This window comes from Heptranchias perlo, chromosome 25, assembly GCF_035084215.1.
Source record: "Heptranchias perlo isolate sHepPer1 chromosome 25, sHepPer1.hap1, whole genome shotgun sequence".
Taxonomy (NCBI): Eukaryota; Metazoa; Chordata; class Chondrichthyes; order Hexanchiformes; family Hexanchidae; genus Heptranchias; species Heptranchias perlo.
This window is the reverse complement of record NC_090349.1, coordinates 9,266,334-9,294,220: the sequence shown is the minus strand read 5'-3', so window position 1 is coordinate 9,294,220 and position 27,887 is coordinate 9,266,334. Positions and strand designations below refer to the sequence as shown.

The 27,887-nt window shown below is 45.0% G+C and overlaps 1 protein-coding gene across 3 annotated transcripts in view; it reads left to right on the top strand.

Moving 5' to 3' along the window:
- hira (histone cell cycle regulator a) overlaps positions 1-27,887 on the top strand; it is a 103,724-nt gene that overhangs the window by 62,692 nt on the left and 13,145 nt on the right. For 2 of the 3 annotated variants that reach the window (XM_068005537.1, XM_068005539.1), the window contains 7 exons: positions 710-901; positions 12,759-12,929; positions 14,358-14,562; positions 18,005-18,103; positions 18,606-18,754; positions 23,270-23,431; positions 24,353-24,411. In XM_068005537.1, the coding sequence (XP_067861638.1) occupies positions 710-901; positions 12,759-12,929; positions 14,358-14,562; positions 18,005-18,103; positions 18,606-18,754; positions 23,270-23,431; positions 24,353-24,411 (1,037 nt within the window). The remainder of the gene's footprint in view (positions 1-709; positions 902-12,758; positions 12,930-14,357; positions 14,563-18,004; positions 18,104-18,605; positions 18,755-23,269; positions 23,432-24,352; positions 24,412-27,887) is intronic. The other variant, XM_068005538.1, reaches the window with a different exon arrangement.

Here is a 27,887-nt window from a genome sequence, read left to right as displayed (position 1 = left end):
GAGACTCCCTTCCTTGCGAGTGGGTGGGTGGGGGGTGACGGGGGTGGGAAGAGTGGTGAAAAGGGATCCAGATGATGGTTTTACCTTGTTACAAATGCCAATGGTGATGAGCCTCACAGAAAAGCCAGGGATTAGCTGAAAACAGAACAGGAGCAGCAGCCTGTTCAACCCTGCCAACTGCTGTTAAATAGTCTGTGTATGAAATAAATAAATATACATTATGAAATTTTTCAACACTCTCATCTCGCAATTTCCACTTGACCCTTTCGATTTGGCTCCTGCCTTTGTCACCCTTGTGCCGAGAGATTTTAAAAACTCCCCAGGCCGGAAGCCTCCTGTACACTACTTCTGTTCGGGGGCTACGTGGGACCCCCAGTGTCCTTGCAGCCTCACGGTCATGCGCTACGCGTCCAGCTCTGTAGAGCTGTGTTGTAGCGAAGGGCAGGCCGCATCCCTACAACGGCTGAATTCAAGGTGAAGCAAATGGAGGCTCCAGCATTTGGCATCTGTAAATGAAGCATGGTTCAGTGCCAGACTCTGAGCTATGATAGAAGTGATGGTTTGGATTATTGAACTCAACTAAATTATTGTTTTCATTTGAGTTATTTTAATGCAGTATTTAATCACCCAAAAACCATCATGTAAGTAAATATCGATGCCATGAAATGGCTTCTCTCATGAACTGCCTTTTGTTTTTTTTTATTATTAGGGATTTTTCGACCGCTTTTTTTAATAGTGTACCCATCACAGGGGCACTTCCAGGGTCAGTGCTGCCTTCACAGATCAGCCAGCCGCAGCCCTCCTCAGACTCTAATGCTGCCAAGTCCGTCTCTGCTAAACTAACTCAGGACCCTGCACCAGCCACTGCAAAGCCAGCTGAGGACACCCCCAACAAAGACGGGTAAGGTGCACAATACTGAGTACAACTGGGTTTGAACAGTGGTACACAGATACATGGGCATACAAACCCAACTCATATTAGTCATTGGGCACAATGCTCTGTTTAATTACCCTATATGCTCAAATGCAATAAAAAACCCAATAGAAGTAGCGAGCTGTATCTTAGAGAGTGAGGCGTCCAGTTAATCCCAACCTGGCTATTGGATTAGCGCTTAACAAAAAGGTAACTTGTCTAGAGTTGTTGGAAGATGGAACGTGCTGCAGAAAGTATAGAGGAGCAAAAGATGACTCTTCCCCTCCCCCACTCAAAAGGACGGAGCGTGCTCCCCAGCAGGTGCAGTTGGACTGTGGTGGTTGTAATAGAGCAACAATGCCATCTTTTGGCAGGAAATCAGTACTGCAGCAGCAAAGTGTTTGGAACTGAACAAAACAAGATTAGTTCATTTGCCTTGAAGAGGAGGAGAAAGTGCATTTGGTGCCACTGTTTAGGACCTAGGCTTGAATTCAGTTCAGACTGATGGAATGGAAAACACCCTGTGCTGGCTTTAAGGGTTCAGGCCCCATCATAAGTGGATCACAGTGCAATAACTACCTCTACTTTGTTACTAATATTGCCAGTCTCTGTTGAACCTCAAGGTGACAACTGGATGTGTCACACCGGTGCGGTAGGGGGCGCTTTTCCGAGGTTGGAGCAGTGTAGAAGGATCTTCACTCTTCGGCTGGCCATGCTATACCTGACCTGGGAGTCCTTGGGGCTGTCACTGAGCCCCTGAAATGGCCAGTAATAATATAAGTACAAAAATTAACAAAAGGAAGAAGTAGTAATGGGAAAGGAAGCTGTATTTTGAAGTCCTGAAATCGAGGAGTTACTGAGTCTTGTTCACTTTGTTGCTGCTGTGCTAACCTTCAGCCCACAAGCTATGGTGTTCCATACAAAATAACGGGAATGGATTCTAGTGCTTTGTTTCTGAAGTGTAACCTTACTCTGACCTAAATCTTATGGTGAAACTTTATTTTAGTATTTATTTAGGTACTTAAGAAATGACATGCTCTCCTGTGTCTATGACATGCTCTCCTGTGTCTATGTGGTGCCTTTAATAAGCTGCAGCACATGGTTGAATTCCTGGAGTCGAGTTATGTTAGCGCAATCCAGGCAGAATCAGCCGAATCGGCACAAAATTTTAAACCTAAGTGAGTTAAGCCCAATACCACTTGCGCTCGTGTTTTCCTTGAACTTTTACCCTGGTTCAAGGTTCAATTCGACCGAATCAGGCCCCACCCACAAAACTGGTCACACCCCAGGTCAAAATTGCGAGATTCTACCGATTACGTTGGTTCATGGAAGATTTTACGCTTGTGATTAAGCAAATGAATTTTAGCGGAAACTTGAAGTGTAATTTGAAGAGCAATTTCGAGCACATTTTGGGCACAATTTCATGATTGCGCCCAAAGCGGGAACTCTACCCCCCCGTGTGTCATGCGGTCGTGGATCTGTTGTAGATTAGTGTTCTTGGTATTTTCCATTGAAACATTACTGGGATAATGAGAGGGGTCGATAAGCTAAGCAGGCAACCATTACGTCAGCTGCACTGTGCACACCAATACTGGTTTTCTGATATTTAGCAAAATGCTTAGCGATTGGTCGATCTAACCTTGGGATCTCTGAGACATCTCTGGTTCTTATTTTGTATGTTAAACAATGATGATGCTCGTCGTCTGCCTGTTCTGTTCACTACTCTATCCATTTTCAAGCTGTAATTTTCTCAGCAAATGACAATGGTGCTGATATTTGCTTGATATGAAACTGCCATCCAAGACCCAACCTGAATGTTTCTGATATGTTTTTCTAGCCCAAAACCATACCGCTCAGCTCTGCCGAATCAAATTCAAATCAAATACTTTTAAATGAATTGATATTCCACTAGGTGGCAGTCTAGTTCATTATTACTATTCTAAATATAAAGACATTTTTTAATTCCGCTTTTAATCCCATGCCCTATTATTCAGTTTATTTTCATTAGTTTTACACAACATATTTTTTTACATCTGTTATTTCTTCCCTTCATTATTTAAAAAAAACACTTGGGTCATGTCTCTGCTTAATTTTCATTTTTTTCAATGAGAATAGCTTTTGTTTCCTAAACCTCTTCATCGATCAGATGGTGTGAAATCTTTGTTTCCTTTTCTGTATCCTCCCCATGAGCTTGATATTTATTCATAGTAAGGTGACCACAGCTGGATGGACTGCTCCACATCTGGTCTCCCTATTGCTTTTATAGAGTGTACATAATACTTGTATTTGTAACCCTTGTATCCCATGTATCCAGTTATGCACCTTTGGGATTGCTGCCGCACACTAATGAAATTTTCAATGTTTCATCAACTATTACACCGAGACGTTTATCTTGACTCTCCTACTTAACAGAACACCTTTCGTTTTGTGCTCAAATTTATTCACTGTACCAACATATATTCTCTGCGTTCTTCAATATTAAGCACCAATTATGGTCAGGGATACTAATTTGAGATTTTCATGGGAAAATGGGCAGTTTTTTTTATTCATTCATGGGATGTGGGCATCGCTGGCGAGGCCGGCATTTATTGCCCATCCCTAATTGCCCTTGAGAAGGTGGTGGTGAGCCGCCGCCTTGAACTGCTGCAGTCCGTGTGGTGAAGGTTCTCCTACAATGCTGCGAGGAAGGGAGTTCCAGGATTTTGACTCAGCGACGATGAAGGAACGGCGATATATTTCCAAGTAGGGATGGTGTGTGACTTGGAGGGGAACGTGCAGGTGGTGGTGTTCCCATGTGCTTGCTGCTCTTGTCCTTCTAGGTGGTAGAGGTCGTGGGTTTGGGAGATGCTGTCGAAGAAGCCTTGGCGAGTTGCTGCAGTGCATCCTGTGGATGGTACACACTGCAGCCACAGTGCGCCGGTGGTGAAGGGAGTGAATGTTTAGGATGGTGGATGGGGTGCCAATCAAGCGGGCTGCTTTGTCCTGGATGGTGTTGAGCTTCTTGAATGTTGTTGGAGCTACACTCATCCAGGCAAGTGGAGAGTATTCCATCGCACTCCTGACTTGTGCCTTGTAGATGGTGGAAAGGCTTTGGGGAGTCAGGAGGTGAGTCACTCGCTGCAGAATACCCAGCCTCTTGTAGCCACAGTATTTATTTGGCTGGTCCAGTTCAGTTTCTGGTCAATGGTGACCCCCAGGATGTTGATGGTTGGGGATTCGGCGATGGTAATGCTGTTGAATGTCAAGGGGAAGTGGTTAGACTCTCTCTTGTTGGAGATGGTCATTGCCTGGCACTTGTCTGGCGCGAATGTTACTTGCCACTTATGAGCCCAAGCCTGGATGTTGTCCAGGTCTTGCTGCATGCGGGTTCGGACTGCTTCATTATTTGAGGGGTTGCGAATGGAACTGAACACTGTGCAATTCTGACCTTATGATGGAGGGAAGGTCATTGATGAAGCAGCTGAAGATGGTTAGGCCGAAGACACTGCCCTGAGGAACTCCTGCAGCAATGCCCTGGGGCTGAGATGATTGGCCTCCAACAACCGCTACCGTCTTCCTTTGTGCTAGGTATGACTCCAGCCACTGGAGAGTTTATCCCCTGATTCCCATTGACTTCAATTTTACTAAGGCTCCTTGGTGCCACACTCTGTCAATTACTGCCTTGATGTCAAGGGCAGTCACTCTCACCTCACCTCTGGAATTCAGCTCTTTTGTCCATGTTTGGACCAAGGCTGTAATGAGGCCTGGAGCTGAGTGGTCCTGGCGGAACCCAAACTGAGCATCGGTGAGCATGTTATTGGTGAGTAAGTGCCGCTTGATAGCACTGTCGACGACACCTTCCATCACTTTGCTGATGATTGAGATGGGGCGGTAATTGGCCGGATTGGATTTGTCCTGCTTTTTGTAGACAGGACATACCTGTGCAATTTTCCACATTGTCGTGTCGATGCCAGTGTTGTAGCTGTACTGGAACAGCTTGGCTGGAGGCGCGGCTAGTTCTGGAGCACAAGTCTTCAGCACTACAGCCGGGATGTTGTCGGGCCCATAGCCTTTGCTGTATCAAGTGCACTCAGCCGTTTCTTGATATCACATGGAGTGAATCGAATTGGCTGAAGACTGGCTTCTGTGATGGTGGGGATATCGGGAGGAGGCTGAGATGGATCATCCACTCGGCACTTCTGGCTGAAGATGGTTGCAAATGCTTCAGCCTTGTCTTTTGCACTCACGCGCTGGATTCCGCCATCATTGAGGATGGGGATGTTTGCAGAGCCCCCTCCTCCCGTTAGTTGTTTAATTGTTCACGACTGGATGTGGCAGGACTGCAGAGCTTTGATCTGATCCGTTGGTTGTGGAATCGCTTAGTTCTGTCTATAGCATGTTGCCTCGCTGTTTAGCATGCATGTAGTCCTGAGTTGTAGCTTCACCAGGTTGGCACCTCATTTTTCGGTACACCTGGTGCTGCTCCTGGCATGCTCTTCTACACTCCTCATTGAACCAGGGTTGATCCCCTGGCTTGTTGGTAATGGTAGAGTGAGGAATATGCCGGGCCATGAGGTTACAGATTGTGCTGGAATACAATTCTGCTGCTGCTGATGGCCCACAGCATCTCATGGATGCCCAGTTTTGAGCTGCGAGATCTGTTCTGAATCTATCCCATTTAGCACGGTGGTAGTGCCACACAACACGTTGGATGGTGTCCTCAGTGCGAAGACAGGACTTAGTCTCCACGAGCACTGTGCGGTGGTCACTCCTACCAATACTGTCATGGACAGATGCATTTGCGACAGGTAGATTGGTGAGGACGAAGTCAAGTAAGTTTTTCCCTTATGTTGGTTTGCTCACCACCTGCCGCAGGCCCAGTCTGGCAGCTATGTCCTTCAGGACTCGGCCAGCTTGGTCAGTAGTGGTGCTACCGAGTCGCTCTTGGTGATGGACATTGAAGTTCCCCACCCAGAGTACATTCTGTGCCCTTGCTACCCTCAGTGCTTCCTCCAAGTGGTGTTCAACATGGAGGAGGACTGATTCATCAGCTGAGGGAGGGCGATAGGTGGTAATCAGCAGGAGTTTCCTTGCCCATGTTTGACCTGATGCCATTTGATTTCATGGGGTCCAGTGTCAATGTTGAGGACTCTGGGGCCACTCCCTCCTGACTGTATGTCACTGTACCGCCACCTCTGGTCGGTCTGTCCTGCCGGTGGGAATTAGTGAATTGCGGACATGATTTTGAAAACAGCGTTAAAAATCCCGGATTCTATGTAATTAGTCCGAGCCCGCATGCAGCAAGACCTGGACAACATCCAGGCTTGGGCTCATAAGTGGCAAGTAACATTCGCGCCAGATAAGTGCCAGGCAATGACCATCTCCAACAAGAGAGAGTCTAACCACCTCCCCTTGACATTCAACGGCATTACCATCGCCGAATCCCCCACCATCAACATCCTGGGGGTCACCATTGACCAGAAACTGAACTGGACCAGCCAAATAAATACTGTGGCTACGAGAGCAGGTCAAGGCTGGGTATTCTGCGGCGAATGACTCACCTCCTGACTCCCCAAAGCCTTTCCACCATCTACAAGGCACAAGTCAGGAGTGTGATGGAATACTCTCCACTTGCCTGGATGAGTGCAGCTCCAACAACACTCAAGAAGCTCAACACCATCCAAGATAAAGCAGCCCGCTTGATTGGCACCCCATCCACCACCCTAAACATTCACTCCCTTCACCACCGGCGCACTGTGGCTGCAGTGTGTACCATCCACAGGATGCACTGCAGCAACTCGCCAAGGCTTCTTCGACAGCACCTCCCAAGCCCGCGACCTCTACCACCTAGAAGGACAAGAGCAGCAGGCGCATGGGAACAACACCACCTGCACGTTCCCCTCCAAGTCACACACCATCCCAACTTGGAAATATATCGCCGTTCCTTCATTGTCGCTGGGTCAAAATCCTGGAACTCCCTTCCTAACAGCACTGTGGGAGAACCGTCACCACACGGACTGCAGCGGTTCAAGAAGGCGGCTCACCACCACCTTCTCGAGGGCAATTAGGGATGGGCAATAAATGCTGGCCTCGCCAGTGACGCCCACATCCCGTGAACGAATAAAAAAAAAACCTGAATTTGACTAATTTAATCACTGTAAACCAGTGTTCCTGATGTGGTTCATCAGTCCATTTTCTGTGTCCCTGTACATTTCTTTGAATTTCTAATCCCGTTTCTCTGAACGCCCTGCTTTGCCACACAACTTGGTATTACCTGCTTAATGGTTCTGTCAAGGTTATTTCTACAAGTTGGCAATAGCGGGGTCCTCGGACCTGAGCTACTCTGTTCCCCACAGCTGTTTGATTTAGAAATATCACCATTGAATTCCCTGAGCTGATTGCAATGGTGAGTAACTCAGCCATAAACAAGGTTCAACCCTTAATGGAATTGTAGAATTGGCCGACAGCGCCCTCCGTTGGGGAGATGAAAATCGGTAGCTCATTCTGATTGCTCCTGAGCGGCCCCTGCTGGAAGTGCGTGTTTGTGCAGCCCAGGTGAAGGCAGAATCAGAATTTTGCCTTCCATGGGCTACTAGCCTGCCAACACTCGATGTTAAGGTTCATGCGCGAAGCACTTGAGTGAGGTAACAGGAGACAACGCCAGCAAGGAGTCGGTGCCTTGAGAAGAGGAAGGCTGGGAGAAAATAGGCAGAAAATCTCACTGTTAATCACTATGCTTGGTTTCCTATTCATTATCCAATTTGTTGCTTCCTGTTCTTAAATTTACAGGTTAACCAGGATGATATCTGGAATGGGAAACTATAGTTAATCAGCAGGGACTTGCAATACAGGGACTATTTCTAGTGGAGCACAGAAGGCTAAGAGGAGATAGACGAGAGGTTCTTAAAATTATGATGGATTTTGATAGTGAAGAGGGAAAGACTATTTCCTCCGGTTGGGAATTCAGTGATGAGGGATATCAATTTAAAATGATCACTGAAGAGAGAGGTTAGGAGAAATTTATTTATGCAGAGTTAGGGCTTTGCCACTGGAAATAGTTGAGGCAGAGTCCATTGTATCTTTTAAGGGAAGAGTAGAGAAATAATTTGAAGCTGAAGAAGAGAGAGCCATGGGATGAGTTTTATGTAGCTTCAACAAAAGCTGGCACAGACCTGACGGGCTGAATGGCTCTTTCTGTGCTGTAAACATGACCTTTATCCCAAAAGCTTTTCTTTTACTGACATCTTTCCAGTAAAACAGCTGATTTAAATGTTTTGAAAATGTAAACACTAATTCCAGTATATTTGGGAGTAAAAAAAACTGATTGTTGGAAATCATAAATAAACTAAGTGTTGGAAATGCACAGCAGGAATCATTGCCATTATTCATGTTAAATGTGATTGAGTTTTCCTTTTAGACTAAAGATGTCAGCTAGCAGACCTACTTGTTATTCCTAGGTATGTCTGTGGCCCAGCCACTTGTCCTGCATCTACCTTGTGCAGGGTACCCGTATGGTGCACTCAGATCCCAGGTTTCTGGGTATCAGTCAAGTGTCTCATCACTTGTTCTGATTACAATCGTGTAAGGAGAATGATGTATGCTGTGCCTGGAGTGGATGGGGGCTCCCCTGTAGCAATGGTGGTCTTCCTCTCTCTATGCCTGAGGTGGGAATGGGGTCTCCCTCCCTGTCGATGTGCTGTGCCTGGGTGAGGGGATCACGGGACCAGGAAAATCTCTCTCTGCATATTCGGTAGTGCTTGTAGGTACATAACAATTCCAAGGCTCTGTATTTTGAGGTGGGTTTGCAACTGAAATCATTTAGATGGTACCCTGAATCTTTGTCATTTGCCAATAAGAAGAGCTGTGAAAAGCTTCATTTTCATTCATCTCTGAATATTTAAGGGATAATTTGATGAGTTTGCTATGCCCGGGCAGTCTTTCCCATCGGGGAGCGAACATCAGGTCATGCCCCGACTCCATCCACAATTTCCCATCTTAATTTATGGTAAAATTCTGCGCTGGAAGCACAAACCCATTAAATTTCTCCTCTAATATCCACTCTGAATGGATCAACAGAATCTTGGCTCCAAGCCCTGTTAATATCTCTGCATCAGGTACGTTGAGGAACAAAGGTGATCAGATGATGGTTTAAAAACCTCTGCAAAATATAGAAATGCAAATTTTTTTTTATAACGCTTTTTACAACTTCAGGATGTCCCAATGAAGTCAATGAAGTACTCTTGACATGCAGTCACTGTTGTAATATAGGGAAATGTGGCAACCAGCAATGAGATACATGACCAGATAATCTGTTTTTTAGTGATGTTGGTTGAGGGATAAATATTGGCCAGGGCAGCAGAGAGAACTCCCCTGCTTTTCTTTGAATAGTGCCATAGGATCCTATACATCCACCTGAGAGGGCAGATGGTTCAATGTCTTGTCCAAAAGACGGCACCTCCAACAGTGCAGCACTCCCTCAGCACCGCACCGAAGTGTCAGCATGGATAATGTGCTCAAGTCTGTGAAGTGAACCCATGACCTTCTGACTCAGAGGCTAGAGTGCTACCATGGCCACTTGCACGTTCCCCACCTGATTTAGTACTGGAAGGCCCCAGAATTGTGCACATTGTGACTTAACTGTCGTCAGCCGGGGAACAGAAGGGTTCCTAGCACTGTGTTCTCTAGTATCAGAAGAGAGACTGGAGAAACCTGGGTATTTGAGCATTAAAGGTTACCCAGGTGACTTTGTTAACAGTATATAAGAGATTAAATGGTCTCGAAAAGGTAAATCTAAAACACTACTTCAAATTAAACAATAACAAAGAGACATAGGTTCAAACTAGGGAACAGCAAATTTTGGGCGAATATCAGAGGTTTGTCGCACAAGGGTGATAATAGAGGCAGAAACCCTGCATCATTTAAAAAAAAAATGTAATGGGATCTATAGGGTCTTTTGTGGATGGATGAGCTGAATGTCTTTGCTCATCTGCTTCAGTGTTATGAATTGTCCTCCGTATTCCTGGGCTGGGAATGGAAAGATCAGGCCTGGAGCCAGCTCTGGATCGATATAGTGACCCCCTCCTGTGTATGCATGCTGGGCGAGAACAGGATTAAGCTCTTGGGTGATTCCCCAGCCCTCCGTGTTTGAACAACTTGCTAGCACTCGCTGTCTGGACTCTCACGTGAAGAGTGTTTACCACGCCACACTGTAAACACTTAACACAGTAATTAGAGTCATAGAGTCATAGAGTTATACAGCACGGATAGAGGCCCTTCGGCCCATCGTGTCCGCGCCGGCCATCAGCCCTGTCTACTCTAATCCCATATTCCAGCATTTGGTCCGTAGCCTTGTATGCTATGGCATTTCAAGTGCTCATCCAAATGCTTCTTGAATGTTGTGAGGGTTCCTGCCTCCACAACCCTTTCAGGCAGTGAGTTCCAGACTCCAACCAACCACTGGGTGAAAAAGTTCTTTCTCAAATCCCCTCTAAACCTCCCGCCTTTTACCTTGAATCTATGTCCCCTTGTTATAGTACCCTCAACGAAGGGAAAAAGCTCCTTAGTATCCATCCTATCTGTGCCCCTCATAATTTTGTACACCTCAATCATGTCCCCCCTCAGCCTCCTCTGCTCCAAGGAAAACAAACCCAATCTTCCCAGTCTCTCTTCATAGCTGAAGCGCTCCAGCCCTGGTAACATCCTGGTGAATCTCCTCTGCACCCTCTCCAAAGCGATCACATCCTTCCTGTAGTGTGGCGACCAGAACTGCACACAGTACTCCAGCTGTGGCCTAACCAGTGTTTTATACAGCTCCATCATAACCTCCTTGCTCTTATATTCTATGCCTCGGCTAATAAAGGCAAGTATCCCATATGCCTTCTTTACCACCTTATCTACCTGTTCCGCCGCCTTCAGGGATCTGTGAACTTGCACACCAAGATCCCTCTGACCCTCTGTCTTGCCTAGGGTCCTCCCATTCATTGTGTATTCCCTTGCCTTGTTAGTCCCTCCAAAGTGCATCACCTCGCACTTTTCCGGGTTAAATTCCATTTGCCACTGTTCCGCCCATCTGACCAACCCATCTATATCGTCCTGCAGACTGAGGCTATCCTCCTCGCTATTTACCACCCTACCAATTTTTGTATCATCAGCGAACTTACTGATCATACCTTTTACATTCATATCCAAGTCATTAATGTAGACCACAAACAGCAAGGGACCCAGCACCGATCCCTGTGGTACCCCACTGGCCACAGGCTTCCAGTCACAAAAACAACCTTCGACCATCACCCTCTGCCTTCTGGCACTAAGCCAGTTTTGTATCCAAAGTGCCAAGGCACCCTGGATTCCATGGGCTCGTACCTTCTTGACCAGTCTCCTGTGCGGGACTTTATCGAAGGCCTTACTGAAATCCATGTATACCACATCCACTGCGTTACCCTCATCCACACGCCTAGTCACCCCCTCAAAAAATTCAATCAAATTAGTCAGACATGATCTTCCCTTGACAAAGCCATGTTGACTATCCCTGATTAATCCTTGCTTCTCCAAGTGGAGACTAATTTTGTCCTTCAGAATTTTTTCCAATAATTATCCTACCACTGATGTTAGGCTCACTGGCCTGTAGTTCCCCGGTTTTTCCCTACTCCCCTTCTTGAATAATGGTATTACATTAGCGGTTCTCCAGTCCTCTGGCACATCCCCTGTGGCCAGAGAGGTTCTGAATATATGTGTCAGAGCCCCCGCAATCTCCTCCTTTGCCTCACACAGTCGCCTGGGATACATTTCGTCCGGGCCTGGGGATTTATCCATTTTTAGGCCTGCTAAAACCGCCAATACCTCCTCCCGCTCAATGTTAATATGTTCGAGTATATCACAGTCCCCCTGCCGTATTTCTATGTCTACATCGTCCTTCTCCATAGTGAAAACAGATGCAAAAAATTTATTTAGAACCCCTCCTACATCTGCCGGCTCCACACACAGATTGCCATTTTTGTCCCTAATGGGCTCTATTTTTTCCCTAGTCATCCTCTTACCCTTAATATACTTATAAAACATCTTAGGATTTTCCTTTATTTTGCTCGCCAGTGTTATTTCATGGCCCCTCCTTGATCTCCTAATTTCTTTTTTAAGTATCCCCCTGCACTTTTTGTACTCCTCTAGGGCTTCCTCCGTCTTTAGCCTTTTGTATCTGCCAAAAGCCCTCCTTTTTTTCCTAATCCATTCTCGTATATCCCCTGACATCCAAGGTTCCCTGGAGTTCTTGGAACCACCCTTGACCTTTACGGGAACATGTTGCCATTGTATGGTCTCAATCTCCCTTCTGAAAGACTCCCATTGCTCCGATGCGGATTTTCCTACAAGCAGCTGATCCCAGTCCATTTTGGCCAGATCCTGCCTTATCCTATTAAAATCGGCCTTCCCCCAATTTAGAACCTTTATTTCCGGCCCCTCCCTGTCCTTTTCCATGACCACCTTAAATCTCACCAAATTATGGTCACTGTCACCAAAGTGCTCACCTACTAGCACTTCTTCCACTTGGCCGGCCACATTCCCTAGAATTAGGTCCAGTACCGCCCCCTCTCTTGTAGGACTTTCTACATGCTGGCTCAAAAAGCTCTCCTGGATGCACGTTAAGAATTTTGTACCCTCTAAGGCTTTTACACTCTGAGTATCCACTTTGAGCACTTAATACAGCTGGAGCTGATTATACTTGTTAGCTTATACTTAATGTTACTCTGTAGGTGGGGAGAGGTGCCTGTACGTAGTAGAGAGTGGTGTAGATGGTCAGAGGTATCTGTAATTATAGGGTGTAATGTAGGTGGGATAGGCACATGTACAGTACAGTCTTGTCTTTGTTTTTCAGGTCTGTCGTCACTAGTACATCTGCCGTCGTACCCACAAGCACTCAACTGTTGACCTCCCCTTCACGGATTGAGCCAATGAAAGCTCTCGACTCGAGGTTCACTGAAAGATCCAAATCAACTCCAGGAACCGCTCCCATCTCATCTGCTGCCAGGCAAAGTGACTTGGACAGGTACGGATGGGAGGGCAGGGCAACATAGGTGGGCATTGGCTGGGTCTGCTTTGATTGGCTTAGGGAGGAATGAGGAGAGTGTACCAATTAATGAAAAATTGGTTCAAGTGGGCTGTTATATTGACTTATCACATCTTTATTATAAGGGAAGATATCTCTAAATGTATTATTTCTCAAGAATTGCCAGTTGGAGGCTCCCCCAGGAAGCAGACATTTTATGTTGAACTCTTCCCTCTTGTGATGTCATGAGTGGTCATTTGTGATGTCACACAAGGGAGATCCAGAGAGCGTTTTGTCAGGGTGAGGCTTAATATGTGTTAACGCAAGGTGACTGAGACACGCTGGTAATTGGATATAACCTACACTTACATTCCTTTACAGTTCTGCAGAGTTGAAGATGGAGGCTTCTCTTCTCTCCTCCCCCCCCCCCCCCCCCCCCCACCCCAATTATTGTCTTCAGATTTGTATTGGTTTGGATGGAGATCACTGGCTGGATTTTAAAATGCTAAGGGTTGTTTTCACCCATTTCTACTCGCTGAGCAGCACCCAAATTCCTCTTTGCTCTTCATAAGCACATTGTTCAGAAAGTGCATACTCAGGGCTGCAGAAGTTGGGTAGGATAGAAATGCAAAAGATCCCTCCCTTTGTTAATGAGAGTATACATATTCTTGGGTCCCCAGGCCACCACTATGGGTCGGCAAGCATTCTAACACTGCAAGCAATGTGAGAAAACACGGAAACAAAACAAACCGAGAATAAATTCTTGATGAAGAACGGGGCGGGTGGGTGAATGGGGTGTGTTGGTGGATGGAGTGTATTGGAGTTTGTTGCAGTAATTCTAACGTGTAAAAGCTGAAGTAGCTCTGTAGGTGGTGCTAAGTTGGCAGACAGGGTCAAGGCATGTAGTTCCCACAGAATTAAGTCCCTAATTCAGGAGGGGGGAAAAGTTAGTGAGTGAGGTGGTTTCGGAGCAAGGACCGTGAATATTAGAGGAGTTGTAGGAAACGGGTGCTTGTTGCCTTTACTCTGCATCTAAATGAGGGAGGACTTGATGCTGATTGCAAGAAGTGGAGAAATATTCCAATCAATTCTCTCCACCCCGCCCCTGCCATGTGGACTGTCCTTTTTTAAAAGGATATTGTGTGTCCTTTCTATACAATTAATCGTTGTGCATTCCAGTGGAATGAAGATACTCCGATTGATGGCTCCATTCACATTTGTCTCTTCATGTGTGCAGCACCAGGTTAGTATAATGCTGGCTGTTTTGGCCTGAGTTGTAGCTGATATCGGGCATGGTGGGGGTGATGGATTTTTCTGCGAAGTTGCCATTACTCCGCTGTTTGTATCACAGTAAATCTTGCTCTCGGGGGTTGTTTGCCGTTTGTGAAATAATGATGAGGTAGACTCGCTGTGATTCTCTCGTTCCAGGAGTAAAGAGCAGGGACTTTCCAAAGACTTGAAGCCTAGAGAGGTTCAGGAGAGCAGCAGTGACAGTGAGGAGAAGATTCCAGCTTCTAAAATCTCGGCACTGTCCAAACGCAAGAACGACACCGAGGGAGAAGTTGTGGAAAAGAAAAAGAAAGGTCGACCAAGGAAAGACACAAAGCAAACGCCTGTAGCTGTAGCAACTCAGGTATGGGTCTGATAATCTCTTGCAGAAGACTGAGTATAGCTCCCCTCTGTGGGTAAGTGGTGTGTGTGCGCGCGCCTGCGTGTCAACACCACTCACTCTCTAGCCCCAGTAATCCGCTCGTGTGCCTCTGCCAGTGATGCCCTGTACTTGTCAGTTAGGTGTGAGAATGTCCTGGAATCTCAGATCCTCTGATCTTTCACTTCTTTTTGTATTGGAGTTTCCCTGTTCCACATTTGTTGTGAAAGCGGTTAGAGCTGGTACTGGTTCTCCACTTCAGAATTTGAGTATCACGTCCGATGATAAGTTGCAGTGACTGAGTAATTGATAATTTTAGTGATGTACATCCGCTGTGCTTTTCTAAATGCACATGCAGTGCACCAACAACTTGCATTTATACAGTGCCTTTAGTGTAGTAAAATGTCCCAAGGCGCTTCACAGGAACGATTTTCAAACAAGATTTGACACCCCGCCACATGAGATATTAGGACAGGTGACTAAAAGCTTGGTCAAAGAGGTAGGTTTTAAGGAGCGTCTTAAAGGAGGAGAGAAAGGTAGAGAGGTTTAGGAAGGGAATTCCAGAGCTTAGGGCCTAGGCAGCTGAAGGCACGGCCGCCAATAGTGGAGCGATTTAAAATTGGGGATGCGCAAGAGGCCAGAATTAGAGGAGCGCAAGAGGGTTGTAGGACTGGAGGATGTTATAAAGATAGGGAAGGGCGAGGCCGTGGAGGGATTTGAAAACAAGGATGAGAATTTTAAAATCGCGGCTTTCCCGGACCTGGCGCCAATGTAGGTCAGCAAGTACAGGGGTGATGGGTGAACGGGACTTGGTGCGAGTTACGATACGGGCAGCAGAGTTTTGGATGAGTTCAAGTTTACGGAGGGTGGAAGATGGGAGGTCGACCAGAAGAGCATTGGAATAGTTGAGTCTAGAGGGAACAAAGGCATAGATGAGGGTTTCAGCAGCAGATGAGCTGAGGCTGGGGCAGAGATGGTCGATGTTAGAGGTAGAAGTAGGCGGTCTTGGTGATGGAGCGGATATGTGGTTGGAAGCTCATCTCGGGGTCAAAGTTTGCGAACGGTCTGGTTCAGCCTTAGAGACAGTGGCCAGGAAGAGAGATGGAATCGGTGGCTAGAGAATGGAGTTTGTGGCGGGGACCAAAGACAATGTCTTCGGTCTTCCCAATATTTAGTTGGAGGAAGTTTTTGCTCATGTCGGACAAGCAGTCTGACAAATGAGAGACAGTGGAGGGGACGAGAGAGCTGGGTGTTGTCAGCGTACGTGTGGAATCTGACGTGTTTTCTGATGTCGCTGAGGGGCAGCATGTAGATGAGAAATAGGAGGGGGCCAAGGATAGATCCTTGGGGGACTTCAGAGGTAACGGTGCGGGAGTGGGAAGAGAAGCCATTGCAGGTGATTCTCTGGCTATGACTGGATAGATAAGAATGGAACCAGGCGAGCGCAGTCCCCCATCTGGACGATGGGGGAAAAGGTGTTGGAGGAGGATGGTGTGGTCAAGCATGTCAAAGAGAAGAATGAGGAGGGATAGTTTACCATGGCCATAGTCACATGGGATGTCATTTGTGGCTTTGATAAGGGCAGTTTCAGTACTGTGGCAGGGGCGAAAACCTGATTGGAGGGCTTGAAACATGGAGTTGCGCGAAAGATGGGCACGGATTTGGGAGGCGACGACACATTCAAGAACTTTGGAGAGGAAAGGGAGGTACACACGATATAAAAACGGACATTGGTCTGTGTATCCTCCACAGTGGTGCCACATCTCACTTTGTGGGACTTTACAGCATCTTGAGATGTTAGACAGATAAATGCCCCTGAGTTCAGCACAGCTTGTCCTGGTCTGATATCAGCTCCTCAGCTATGCTGTGCAAACAGCTTGCTAAATTCACAGTGTACGTATATAGGAGCAGACATAGAACCATAGAATGGCCTTTTTCCATGCTGTAACCATTCGGCCCATCGAGTACGCGTTGGCTCTATGCAAGAGCAATCCAGTTAGTCCCCCTCCCCCACCCCATCCCTTTAACCCTGCAATTTTTTTCCTTTTATGTACTTATCCAGTTCCCTTTTGAAGGCCATGATTGAATCTGCCTCCACCACCCCTTCAGGCAGTGCTTTCCAGATCCTAACCACTTGCTGTGTTTTTTAAAAAAAGTTTTTCCTCATGTCACCTTAGGTTCTTTTGCCATCACCTTAAATCTATGTTCTCTGGGTCTTGACCCTTCCGTCAACGGGAACAGTTTCTCTCTATCTATTCTGTCTAGTCCCCTCATGGTTTTACCGCTATCAAATCTCCTCGCAACCTTCTCTGTTCCAAGGAGAACAACCCCAGCTTCTCTAGTCTAACCACGTAACTAAAGCCCCTCATCCCTGGAATCATTCTAATAAATCTCTTCTGCACCCTCTTTAAGGCCTTCACATCTTTCCTAAAGTGCAGTGCCCAGAACTGGACACAATACTCTAGTTGTGGCAGACCCAGTGTTTTATCAAGGTTCATCGTGACTTCCATACTTTTGCACTCTATACCTCTATTTATAAAGCCCAGGACCCTGTTGAGAAACAGCCCCTACATTAACAAAGTCATATAGCACCAAGTATTATATTTTTTTTATACTTTATGTACTGTTCACATGCCACAGCTGACTTTTGAGACATTATCCACATCTGGTATTGTAAGGCCAATGCAGTTGTTATCTTTCAACTGGTTTGGTCTGTGTCCATTTACACACTGGATATGGTGAGAATGTCAGATACTGAATGAAGTGCAGCTGAAGTAGAGGAATGCTGTAAACCATAGACCGTCTCTGGAGTTACCTAATAACCTGAAAAATGTTAAACTGTTTGCTGCAATGCAACCCTGCTGCTGTAAATCCTGAAGGAGTTTATCAGTAAAAACCCTTGTGAAGTGATGGATATCGAATCCCATATATCTCTCATGTGCAGCAGGGGTTGGATGGTGAAGGGAGGGTGGCATACAAATCTTTCACCTCTGCAATTTGGATTTCACTCCAGCTCAGACTAATGGGATAAAAGTGCCTGCTGTTCAGACATGAGTGCCCTGTGAAATGTTTTGTGCAGTGCCAGCCCAGTTCCTGGTGAGTGCGGACCGATAGTACAATCCGGCACATATTGGTGCGGAATTGGTACTTTCACTTGCACCACATGGGAGGCTGGTGTACGCAACGGGTGTAATGTTCTGCAGTTCATGCGAAGGCGTGTTTGGCGCAGTGTAAAGGGAGGTATACACTGCATCTGGCAGACTCGTAGCTGACCCGCGAATGATCGGTGCCAAAAATCGAAAATGCTCCAGTCCCCGAGCACTGACGTCCTCTCCTCGATGGGCGCAAAAATTCACTTATGTTCCTGATATGAACCAGGACGTGGAGATTGTTGATTTGCACGGATCACACTTTGCTTCCCTTTCAGGCTGCTCCATCAACGGAAAAGGAGGTGTCGCGTGTCTCTGCTCCCCTGATAGTATTTAAACTCCCAACGCCGACACCAAAGAAAGCATTTAACATACAGGTAAGAGACGGCATTGGCTGTGAATCCACATTGAGAGGTCTGAATGAGATTGCACAATTGGGGCTGAATTACAGGGAATGTTGTGCATGTCATGGCTTGGGAGCTAATATTATACTGCCCAAACTCACCTTACTTTTGGGAGCTCTGCTGCCGGCAGAGAGACTCGACTTTCTGCTCATTACCTGGATTGGGCTCAGGCCCAAGACCCAGAGGTGGAAGGGCAGCATCTATTTCATTGCTTTGTTGTCGGCTCATTTTTATTTATAAGAAAATTGCGTAAAGCCTTAAAGTAATAAAAAGTGCTTTATATCACTACAAACAATATAACACTCCATGTAACACACTCCTCCATATATAGTTCTCGAGGTGCGCTGTAATTACAAAAGTCAGATGGGTGATGAGATGTTAAGTTGAAATAGTGATTAAAGATGTATAAGTGAATGATCTGAGAGAGATTGTTTGTGGAGTTTGTAATTCGTCTCATTTCCCTGCTCAATTTCAGGTGAGCACTGAGCCAGCTATGTACATAGAGGTGGAAAATGAAGTTCCTACAGTCACAGGGTGGAAACTGAGCCGGTTAAAGTGCATGAGAGAAGGGAAAGAGTGGGACACACTACTAACCAGTCGAATCCTCACTGCTGCAGGAAGCTGGTGAGTACGGGCTCTGAAAGAGACTGATGATAATTGTGAGGGTTGGTTTATGAAACTGGTGGGTATTGGCTCTTGGAGAGGCTGACAGTGTACAACTGATCCTGCCATCCATCTAGTTCATTCATCATTATACTTCTTTATGGCGCTTGGGAGGGGAAACGGTTGTGTATTAATGGTTCTGCTTAAAATAGTTGAGTGCTTAGTTTTGTTATAGATGCACATCCAATCTGTACCCATGCTGTTATGACTTGCAGTGTAATAGGCTCCAGTGGACACTACATGTATGTCTGTGTGAAGTTTGTATACACAAAGCTATCAATCATTATTGATTTGGTTCAGTGATCTAACAATGTATGTAGGTGTCTCTCTTTCCTCTCTCACGGTCATTCTGTGGGTTACTTTCATGTAAGCTGACAATATAATGCAATGTTGGTTCAAGTATATGGTGATTAAAATTTTAAGAATGTGGATGACTAGTATTATATTAGTGTGACTGACAGCTTGTTCCTAATTTAATTTTATGAAGGTTTTTAAAAGGTACAGTGTGACTGGTGCTGGGACTTAATAATGTGTTTCGGGAGAGCACGTGATCCCCTTGAGGATATTGAGAGAGAGAAAGAGTGGTTGATTCTCTCTTTTGATGAATATTAGCATTGAGAGTCAGAATGTAGTGCAGCCGAGGGTCCTGTGTGTTGTAGACTGATGTCTTGCGACCATGATTTCCCACAAGGCAAGTTCCTGGTTTCATTGAGTTGAGGCAATGCTTCCCTGTAGAGTGGTGAAGGTCTCCTGACCTTGCTACTAGATGAGAAAGCTTTGCGACACATGGGGGGACTCTGGGAAAGAGAGAAAACAAAACTGCAACGAGAGAAAACTTTAAGCACCAATCCTGTCACAAAAAGTCATTTATTTGGAACAGCTATTTTATTATCACACGCAGCTGGTTTTGTTTCTCATTTACCCCTGACTATATTTAGCACGAGTCACGGAATGAGACACATCATTTGAATAGAGTTGTGTGTCAGATCAGGAGCTGGGGCGAGGAGGAGTTGAAACCAGCAGCTTTCGGATTGCAGCACAAGCTGAAAACTCTAGCTATAAGTTATTACTGTGCTAGGTGTAAATCAATCAGCTAGAAGTACTTTCTGTGAGGTGGAAAGGGCTCATTTAAGGAGGGAAGATGCGGGGGGTTTCTTTGGAGTAAAGAGAAAATTTAATGTCCCCAAACTGACCCCTTTGCCAGACACTGACCCGGCACAGGCAGGATGGGCCGAATGGTCTCCTTCTGTGCTATAAGATTCTATGATAAATGGTTAAATTGGTGCAATCTAAATGTATTGGTGCACATGTGAGATCACTTTACATGTTGCTGGTTCACACTGGCCCTGGAGCTGCACAAGGTTGAATTTCAGAGAAAACTTGATCCACTGAATGGAGTTTCTCGGGGGGTCCAATAAGAAAACCTTGTTCAGCAGCTCGAATGTTTCAGAAAATCCATGGGTAAATATTTTTGATGTGGAATGCTGCACTCTCGATCATTGTTTTGGAATCTACAGGCTAAACAGGCGTTTCATTCCTGTGGCAGTCTATATATACAAAAGGTGTATTATATTGAATCACAACTTCCTGGTCTTCTTTCAACCTTGGTGTTCTACACTGGGCTGAAAAATGCACCAGTTACTGATTATTTAATCAGTGTAAGTTATATAAGGGGTAATGTTAATGTGAATCTCCCCGCACCCAACCCAGTCCTTTTCTTTGAGAAACTGCAGGGTAGTTTTTCTGATGGCATCATATGTGCACATTTGATGAATTGTATATGAACATTCCATTGTATTAATCTGCCCAAACTTAATATTTTTGGGGTGGGGGGAGGGGGGCAACAGAACCTTCTAAAACTCTGACCTGAATGATAGATGTAAACAGGCATTTGGTAAACCAAGTTCAGCAAATCCAAATGAGGTGAACACACACACTCTACAAGTGGTAAAATAGGATGTTGGTGTAAATCTTATCCCCCGGTGCACGTCAGCACAGTAAGAGACTGAGTCACGGACAGCACACTTCACCCACACTGATAACTAGAACAACTAATTTGTTGACGTGCAACATCCCACAGAAAACCGTGGGATTTTCTACATTTGCCAAGTGGAGCACAATTTACTGCCCGAGTCACAATTTTACATGAAAAATCCTGAAGCCAGTGAAAAATACCAGTTTCTGAGTGCATTTGAGTGATAATAAACAACTTGCCGTACTGATAACCAATGTGGTTCTGTGAAGGTGACTCCAGTATTCAGAGCTACAGACACCCCTGAATTTAGAGTTGCTTAATTGTCTGATAATTTAATCCTTTTTTGTGTTCATTTTTTTTAACTCATCATACTAAAAGTAAACAAAAGTATCCATTGCAGAAATAAACACAATACCACACAGAAAAATTGTGATTGAGGTAGGGATGCGTGCACAGTATAGTATGTGTACTGAAATTCCTGATGCTGTGTGTGCTTTGTTAAAGCCTTGCTTTACATATTTGTTATAATATAGCAGGCTAAGATGCAGTGATCATGTTAGCTGCTGAAAACAATACTTCTTCAAATTAATAATGAGCATGAAGATGCAAAACTCCACAATGTGAACAGTCACAGTTTTCTTTTCCATGCACTCGATCTGGTAGTGGTTAAATTGAGGCCCCGTCTGCCCTCTCAGGTGGACTTTAAAGATCCCATGGCAGGGGAAGAGCAGGGGAGTTCTCCTAGGTGTCCTGGCCAATATTTATCCCTCAACCACCACCACTAAAAACAGGTTATCTGGTCATGTCTCTTGTTGTTTGTGGGACCTTGCTGTACGCAAATTGGTTGCCGTGTTTTCCTACATTACAGCAGTGACTGCACTTCAAAAATACTTAGTTGGCTGTAAAGTGCTTTGGGACGACCTGAGGTCAGGAAAGGCCCTATATAAATGCAAGTTCCTTCCTTTTACTGAGTGTAACTCTCATCTGACTGGAAAGCTTGAGGACATAACATCTGACTTAAGCATCCCTGTGCTAGGTACTATGAAAATCAACAAGGGTTCCTGCAAGCAAGCATGGGGGACTGGGTATATGCGTTCATATGTGCACAAGAATACTTTTCACCTTGACTGTGGTGACTTCCACAATCCAGCCCGACTGACACTGCCCTGAAGAGTGAGCATTTAGGTTAGGTACTGGCAGACTACTGATGTGCATGGAACTGTACTCCAGCATGAGGTGGCACGTTAAGGGAATTGAGCTTAAGGAGGAGAAAATCAGGGAGAAATTTAGGGGTTTTTAAAAAAAACCACGCAATTAAAATGAAGCCTTCTAGCTGTACTTCATAAAATTAAATGTTCTGCTTTTTTCTGTGCTTATGAAAGTGAGAGATGTCCAGTGTGACGCTCCTTCACTTTTGCAATCCGGTGTCAGCAGAGAGAGCTCAACTCTAAAACTGATTGGCGTGGGGTGTTGATAGGGCAGAGTAGGAAGAGATTTACTCTGCACCTTACATGTACTATACAAGTTGGGTAAATCTTCTATTCTGCCCTCTGCCCTTTACCCCGCCATTCCCCACACCAACCGTTGTTGTCTCTCTGACTGAGGGTAGGAATTATTGTGAATTCTGGGCAGCAGATGTGAGGCAACTTTGGAAGTGGGTGGAGACTTTGGAAAAACTAATTTTTACTTTGAACCTTTGTAGTTGGCAGAAAGAGGAGGCTGCCTGGTCATATGTCTCATTGCTGTGAGAGGTGTCTCAGATTCCGTGTCTAAGATGGACTTGAAGCCATAGTCCAGAGATGAAGGGATTGTATTTTGATTCAGCCATCCAGTCCCCTCCAGCTGTATGTTAAAATACCTTAACATCACTAAGCACTGGGTCCCCTACAGAAATGCTGATCTAGGGGCAGCGTGGGTGTTTTACCAAAGTCAGTGTTGTGGCTGGGAATTCTGATGCCCTCTGAATTATCTTTGTCACAAATCAATGCACTTTATTCTGCCCACCCACCTACCAAATATACAACAAAGAAGAAATGGCAAAGTGATGTTGATTTTATTGGGTTCTACCTTCTCTGTGGGAGTATTGACTGGCATGCAAGTCTCTCTGGCATGTAAAAAGGAGCAACATGACCTCCTGCAGGCAGAAGCAAAGGCAAAATGGCGTCTCAATTCTGGCCTTGTGATTTGAGACAGTGATCTGTTAGAAACAGAAAACAGCTGGCCCCCTAACCCAATATTAGATAGTGACGGGAGCAGAGGCAATCTTTCACAGGACCATAATCAGAAAATGCTGTATCAGCTTGTGCAATGTTGTAGAACATCTCTTGCTGTGTGTCACCTATATCTGAAGGGAGGAACTCCTCTCTGTACCATACTATTCTTCTCACCTCGGTACCTGGTCTGCGTTTCTCCCTATGGTACCATGATGTGTTGACCTAGCCGTTGTCACTAAACGATGCAAAGTTTCAGCAGGACTCATCCAAACCATGTTCTTTTTGCAGTGACCTTGTCAGTGTTGCTTGTGAGGAACGGACGGTATCCGTGTTTTCGGCAAGCGGGCGACGGCTGCTACCTGCCATCCTCCTCCAGTCGCCCATCTCCACACTGCATTGTGCAAGTCATTTTGTGATGGCTCTGATGGCTACTGCCACACTCTCTGTCTGGTAAGTGCTTACAATCAGGGAAAATAACAGCTATCTAAACAGATTACAGGTAGAATTCAGGATTGCGATGGAGCATGGTCCAGGAACGTGTATCGTATTAATTCTCTCTCTCTCTCCTCTCCTCTCTCTCTCTCTCTCTCTCTCTCTGCGAAGAACAACTCAAATATTTCCAGGAGTAAAGGGGATGAATTATGAGGAAACATTTATTTAGAAAAAAACTCAATCACTATCGACGGGAAATTTTGTTGAAATATTAAGTATCCAGATTATTTACTTTAAAATAAGACGGGATGATTGGACTAGAGGTCATTACTGTAAAGTGATAAAAGTAAATTTAATTCTACTGCCATAGAATTTTAAAATGTGATAAATGTCTGGAATAATCTGCCGGCATGGGATTGTAAAAAGAAAATCAGTTACTTTGCTCTGAGGCCAATATTGGCCCTCTGATCATTGTTCTGGCTAAAATCAGCTAACTTAGCACAGATCAGAAATTGAAGCTGGGACCTTCTGGCCTGTACAGCTTAGTACTGCACTGGATGGTGACTTCTCTGCTAGGGACTCAACTGTGCTTCTTGACCAGGGAAAATAATCTTCGACATGAATCTAAATAGACCTCATTTGAGAATAAATTGAGATTGAGGCCTGCATTTGTTGAATTTGTTGTACTAAGCAATTGTGATATGTGGAACTTTACTGTATAGAGGCGAGAATCAGATCATGTTTCAGGTAACATGGCTTCCCAGCTAATTGTGCTGATGAAGGAGCAATGTCACATGACTGGTGTAGGCCTGAAGCTCGGTGATGGGAGTCACTGACACTCACTGAAGCTGTACTGTGCTGATGTTGAATGGGCCAAGATTTTCATGCTCAAACAGGAGAACTTCTTCAAATGTATTTCATGTTTTCTTGTTTCTCCAGGGATGCAAAGAAGCAGACTGTGTTGGTCAAGGATGAGTCTCTAATCACTATATTATCAGGTACTGAGCTTTGATTTCTATTTACTCGTGCACTAACTGTAAAGGCAGGGGTATGAGACAAATAGTCACGTTTTAGTGGAAACTCCTCCCATGTTTCTTCCCCCACCGTGAACTGATCCTCTTGAGTGACAGAATCTCTTGAAGCTTTTAGTTTGTAATCTGATCAGATCTGATTCACTGTATTCCACATTTTCGCAACCGTTTTGTTTCATTTTAATATTCAGCCTCTGACTGGGAATCTCGTTCACTTGATGCAATTCAAACAAATGGACATCATTAAGAGTTCCTAGTTCTGGTGCAGCACATGTCCAGCGTAGCGCAGAGTTCGACAAAAGGGTTCCAGCACCCAGCTGAGACTGCTGGACGGTCATGTTAGTGTGTTCCATATTCATTTTACAGCCCTTCTAACTAATGTTGTAAAATTGCAGCTTTATTTAGGAACAGGGATAGACCATTTGGTCCATCAAGCCAGCTCTGCTATTTTGTTAGCCATTGCTGTTTATCTTTTTAATCCCAGTTCCCTGAATGTGTCTCTACATCTTTTAGTACCCTTACAGTTTGGGCTATTTTCAACACTTGCTGTCGTCTTCATTGGCAACAAGCAAACCTAGTTATCAAGAACAGCAACAACAAAAACATGTATTTTTATTAATCCTTTAATGTAAAGAATTTCCTACTGTACTTCTCAATAAAGAAATTGGACACTGAGCCAGGAAGGGAGCACTTAAGAGGGGTAACCAAAAACAAGGTTGAAGAGATGAGTTTTGATGAGGCTTTAAAGGAGGAGGGGTGAGAGAATTCTAGAGTGTAGGACCCAGGCAGCTGAAAGCAGTGGAGCGAAGAAAGAGTGGGGAGTTGCTTAAAAGATCAGAGTCAGAGAAATGGGTTCAGGGTGAAATCACTCTTGTGGTTGTTTGTAGGGATCTGCTCCTGAACTCCTCATGGAGCTGAAACAATCCTTGACACAACCATTTCTGTCCTGGCCATATCAACGGTGCAGTAAATGCAGTACAGCCATAGGAAGTGTGCATACACTGCAACCCGTAACCCAAACCAGGAAGCGGCACCCCCATTTATCATCAGCTGTGTAATTATAGCCCTGTTAATCTATAGCAATATTCAGCAGAAAAAGTTTGTTCCGCTCTTCAAGTAATAATTTATCTCCTACAGCATAACTACCAGTGATAGCACGTGTGTTCAGAAGCTATTACTAAGATAATGGCGCCCCATAGTACCAGAAGGGAACAAATTTTGCCCTGGTGTAACTCTGTGTTCAGGAGCAAATGCTATGACACATGTGAGCTTCACAGTATTAGACAGAAGTGAATTGTTCCCTTTTACTCCTGTATTATACATGTAGGGGAGTTGACACAGTGCTGAAAATGAGTTGTACAGTAGCAGTCAGGAATAATTTGCCCTTTTGCTGGACTGGATCTCCTGTGTAGAGAACGGCACTTGTTATGAGAATATCTAGAAACTATCTACTTGTCATACTGTTGATAGTAGTGTACAGCATTGAATTGTCCAAAACATAGAATATGCATCGATGATCATAGAATCACATATAGGTTACAGCACGAAAGGAGGCCATTCGGCCCATCGAGTCCGCGCCGGCTCTATTCCAGAGCAATCCAGCTAGTTCCACTCCCTCGTCCTATCCCTGTAGCCCTGCAATTTTTTTCCTTTCAAGTACTTATCCAGTTCCCTTTTTGAAGGCCATGTTTGATTCTGCCTGCAACACCACCTCGGGCAGTGCATTCCAGATCCTAACCACTCGCTGCGTTAAAAAAAAAAGTTTTTCCTCATGTTGCCTTTGGTTCTTTTGCCAATCACCTTAAATCTATGTCCTCTGGTTCTTGACTCTTCCGCCAATGGGAACAGTTTCTCTCTATCTACTCAAGACCCTTCATGACTTTGAATATACCTCTATCAAATGTCCTCGCAACCATCTCTGTTCCGAGGAGAACAACCCCAGCTTCTCCAGTCTATCCACGTAACTGAAGTCCTTCATCTCTGGAATCATTCTAGTAAATCTTTTCTGCACCCTCTCTAAGGCCTTCACATCTTTCCTAAAGTGCGGTGCCCAGAACTGGACACAATACTCCAGTTGTGGCCGAACCAGTGTTTTATAAAGGTTCATCATGACTTCCTTACTTTTGTACTCTATGCCTCTATTTATAAAGCCCAGGATCCCGTATGCTTTTTTAACCGCTTTCTCAACCTGCTCTGCCACCTTCAACGATTTGTGCCCATATACCCCCAGATCTCTGTTCCTGTTCCCCTTTTAGAGTTGTGCCCTCTAGTTTATATTGCCTCTCCTCGTTCTTCCTACCGAAATATATCACTTTGCATTTTTCTGCATTAAATTTCATCTGCTACGTGTCTGCCCATGCCACCAGCCTGTCTATACCCTCTTAAAGTCTATCACTATCCTCCTCACTGCTTACTATCCTTCCAAGTTTTGTGTCATCTCCTCTCTTGCCTTGAGGATATCTGTTCAGACTAACAAAAGGATGTGAAGGCAGAGTGCTCGATGATCAGGATGAATTGGACAGTGTGTGTCACCTCCTGAGTAAATCTCCAGTCCCTTGTCCCTTACCTACAGATAGCCTAAATACAGCTTTTACCATAAATCTACTTTTTGTTATTTTTTAAACTGTTTGATTTCCTGTAAATTTCTAACACAATTAATAAAATGCAATCATGGGACTATCGAACCGTCCCTAGGCTGTTTGTCAGTTGCACCTGGTGAAACTCGGCTGGGGGCTTTGACAACTTAAAAATAAAATGATTGTGCCTTTTTCTGTCGCTGCAGTCTTGGTTCCTTATTGTCTTTTCCTGTGCATCTGTTTCCGAGCAGTCAAATTAAGTTTGAAAAAAGCAAACATTTTTCCCCCCGCGTCACGATTAATCAACAGGCCTGTGAATTTCTGACGTTTTCAGCCCAAGCCGTCTGCTTCACCTCCACCCTGTATCGCTTAGTGTTTCCAAAGATTGTTAGCTGGCATTTCTACGAGGTGGGTCTGAGTGAGGCTCCCAACACCCCAAGCCCTAACTAATGAGAGCTGGAACACTCCAATAGTGGGACAAATCCAACAAAACAGGAAAGTTCTCCCTGGTGTCCTGGCCAATATTTATCCCTCAACCAACATCACTATAACAGGTTATCTGGTCATATATCTCATTGTTGCTTTTGGGATATTGCTATGTGCAAATTGGCTGCCGCTTTTCCTACATTATAACAGTGACTACACTTCTAAAGTACTTAATTGGGACGTCCTGAGGTTGTGAAAGGTGCTATATAAATGCAAGTATTTCTTTCTTTAACTGTCTTAACAAAAGAAATGCTCATTTTGGAATAGTTATTGACTCTTGTTTACTGAGAAATACAAAGCTTGTATGTTCATAGGAGAGGGGCAGTTCCACAAACATTCTTGTCTAGCACCCTTATGCCCTACACAATGCCACAGGCACAC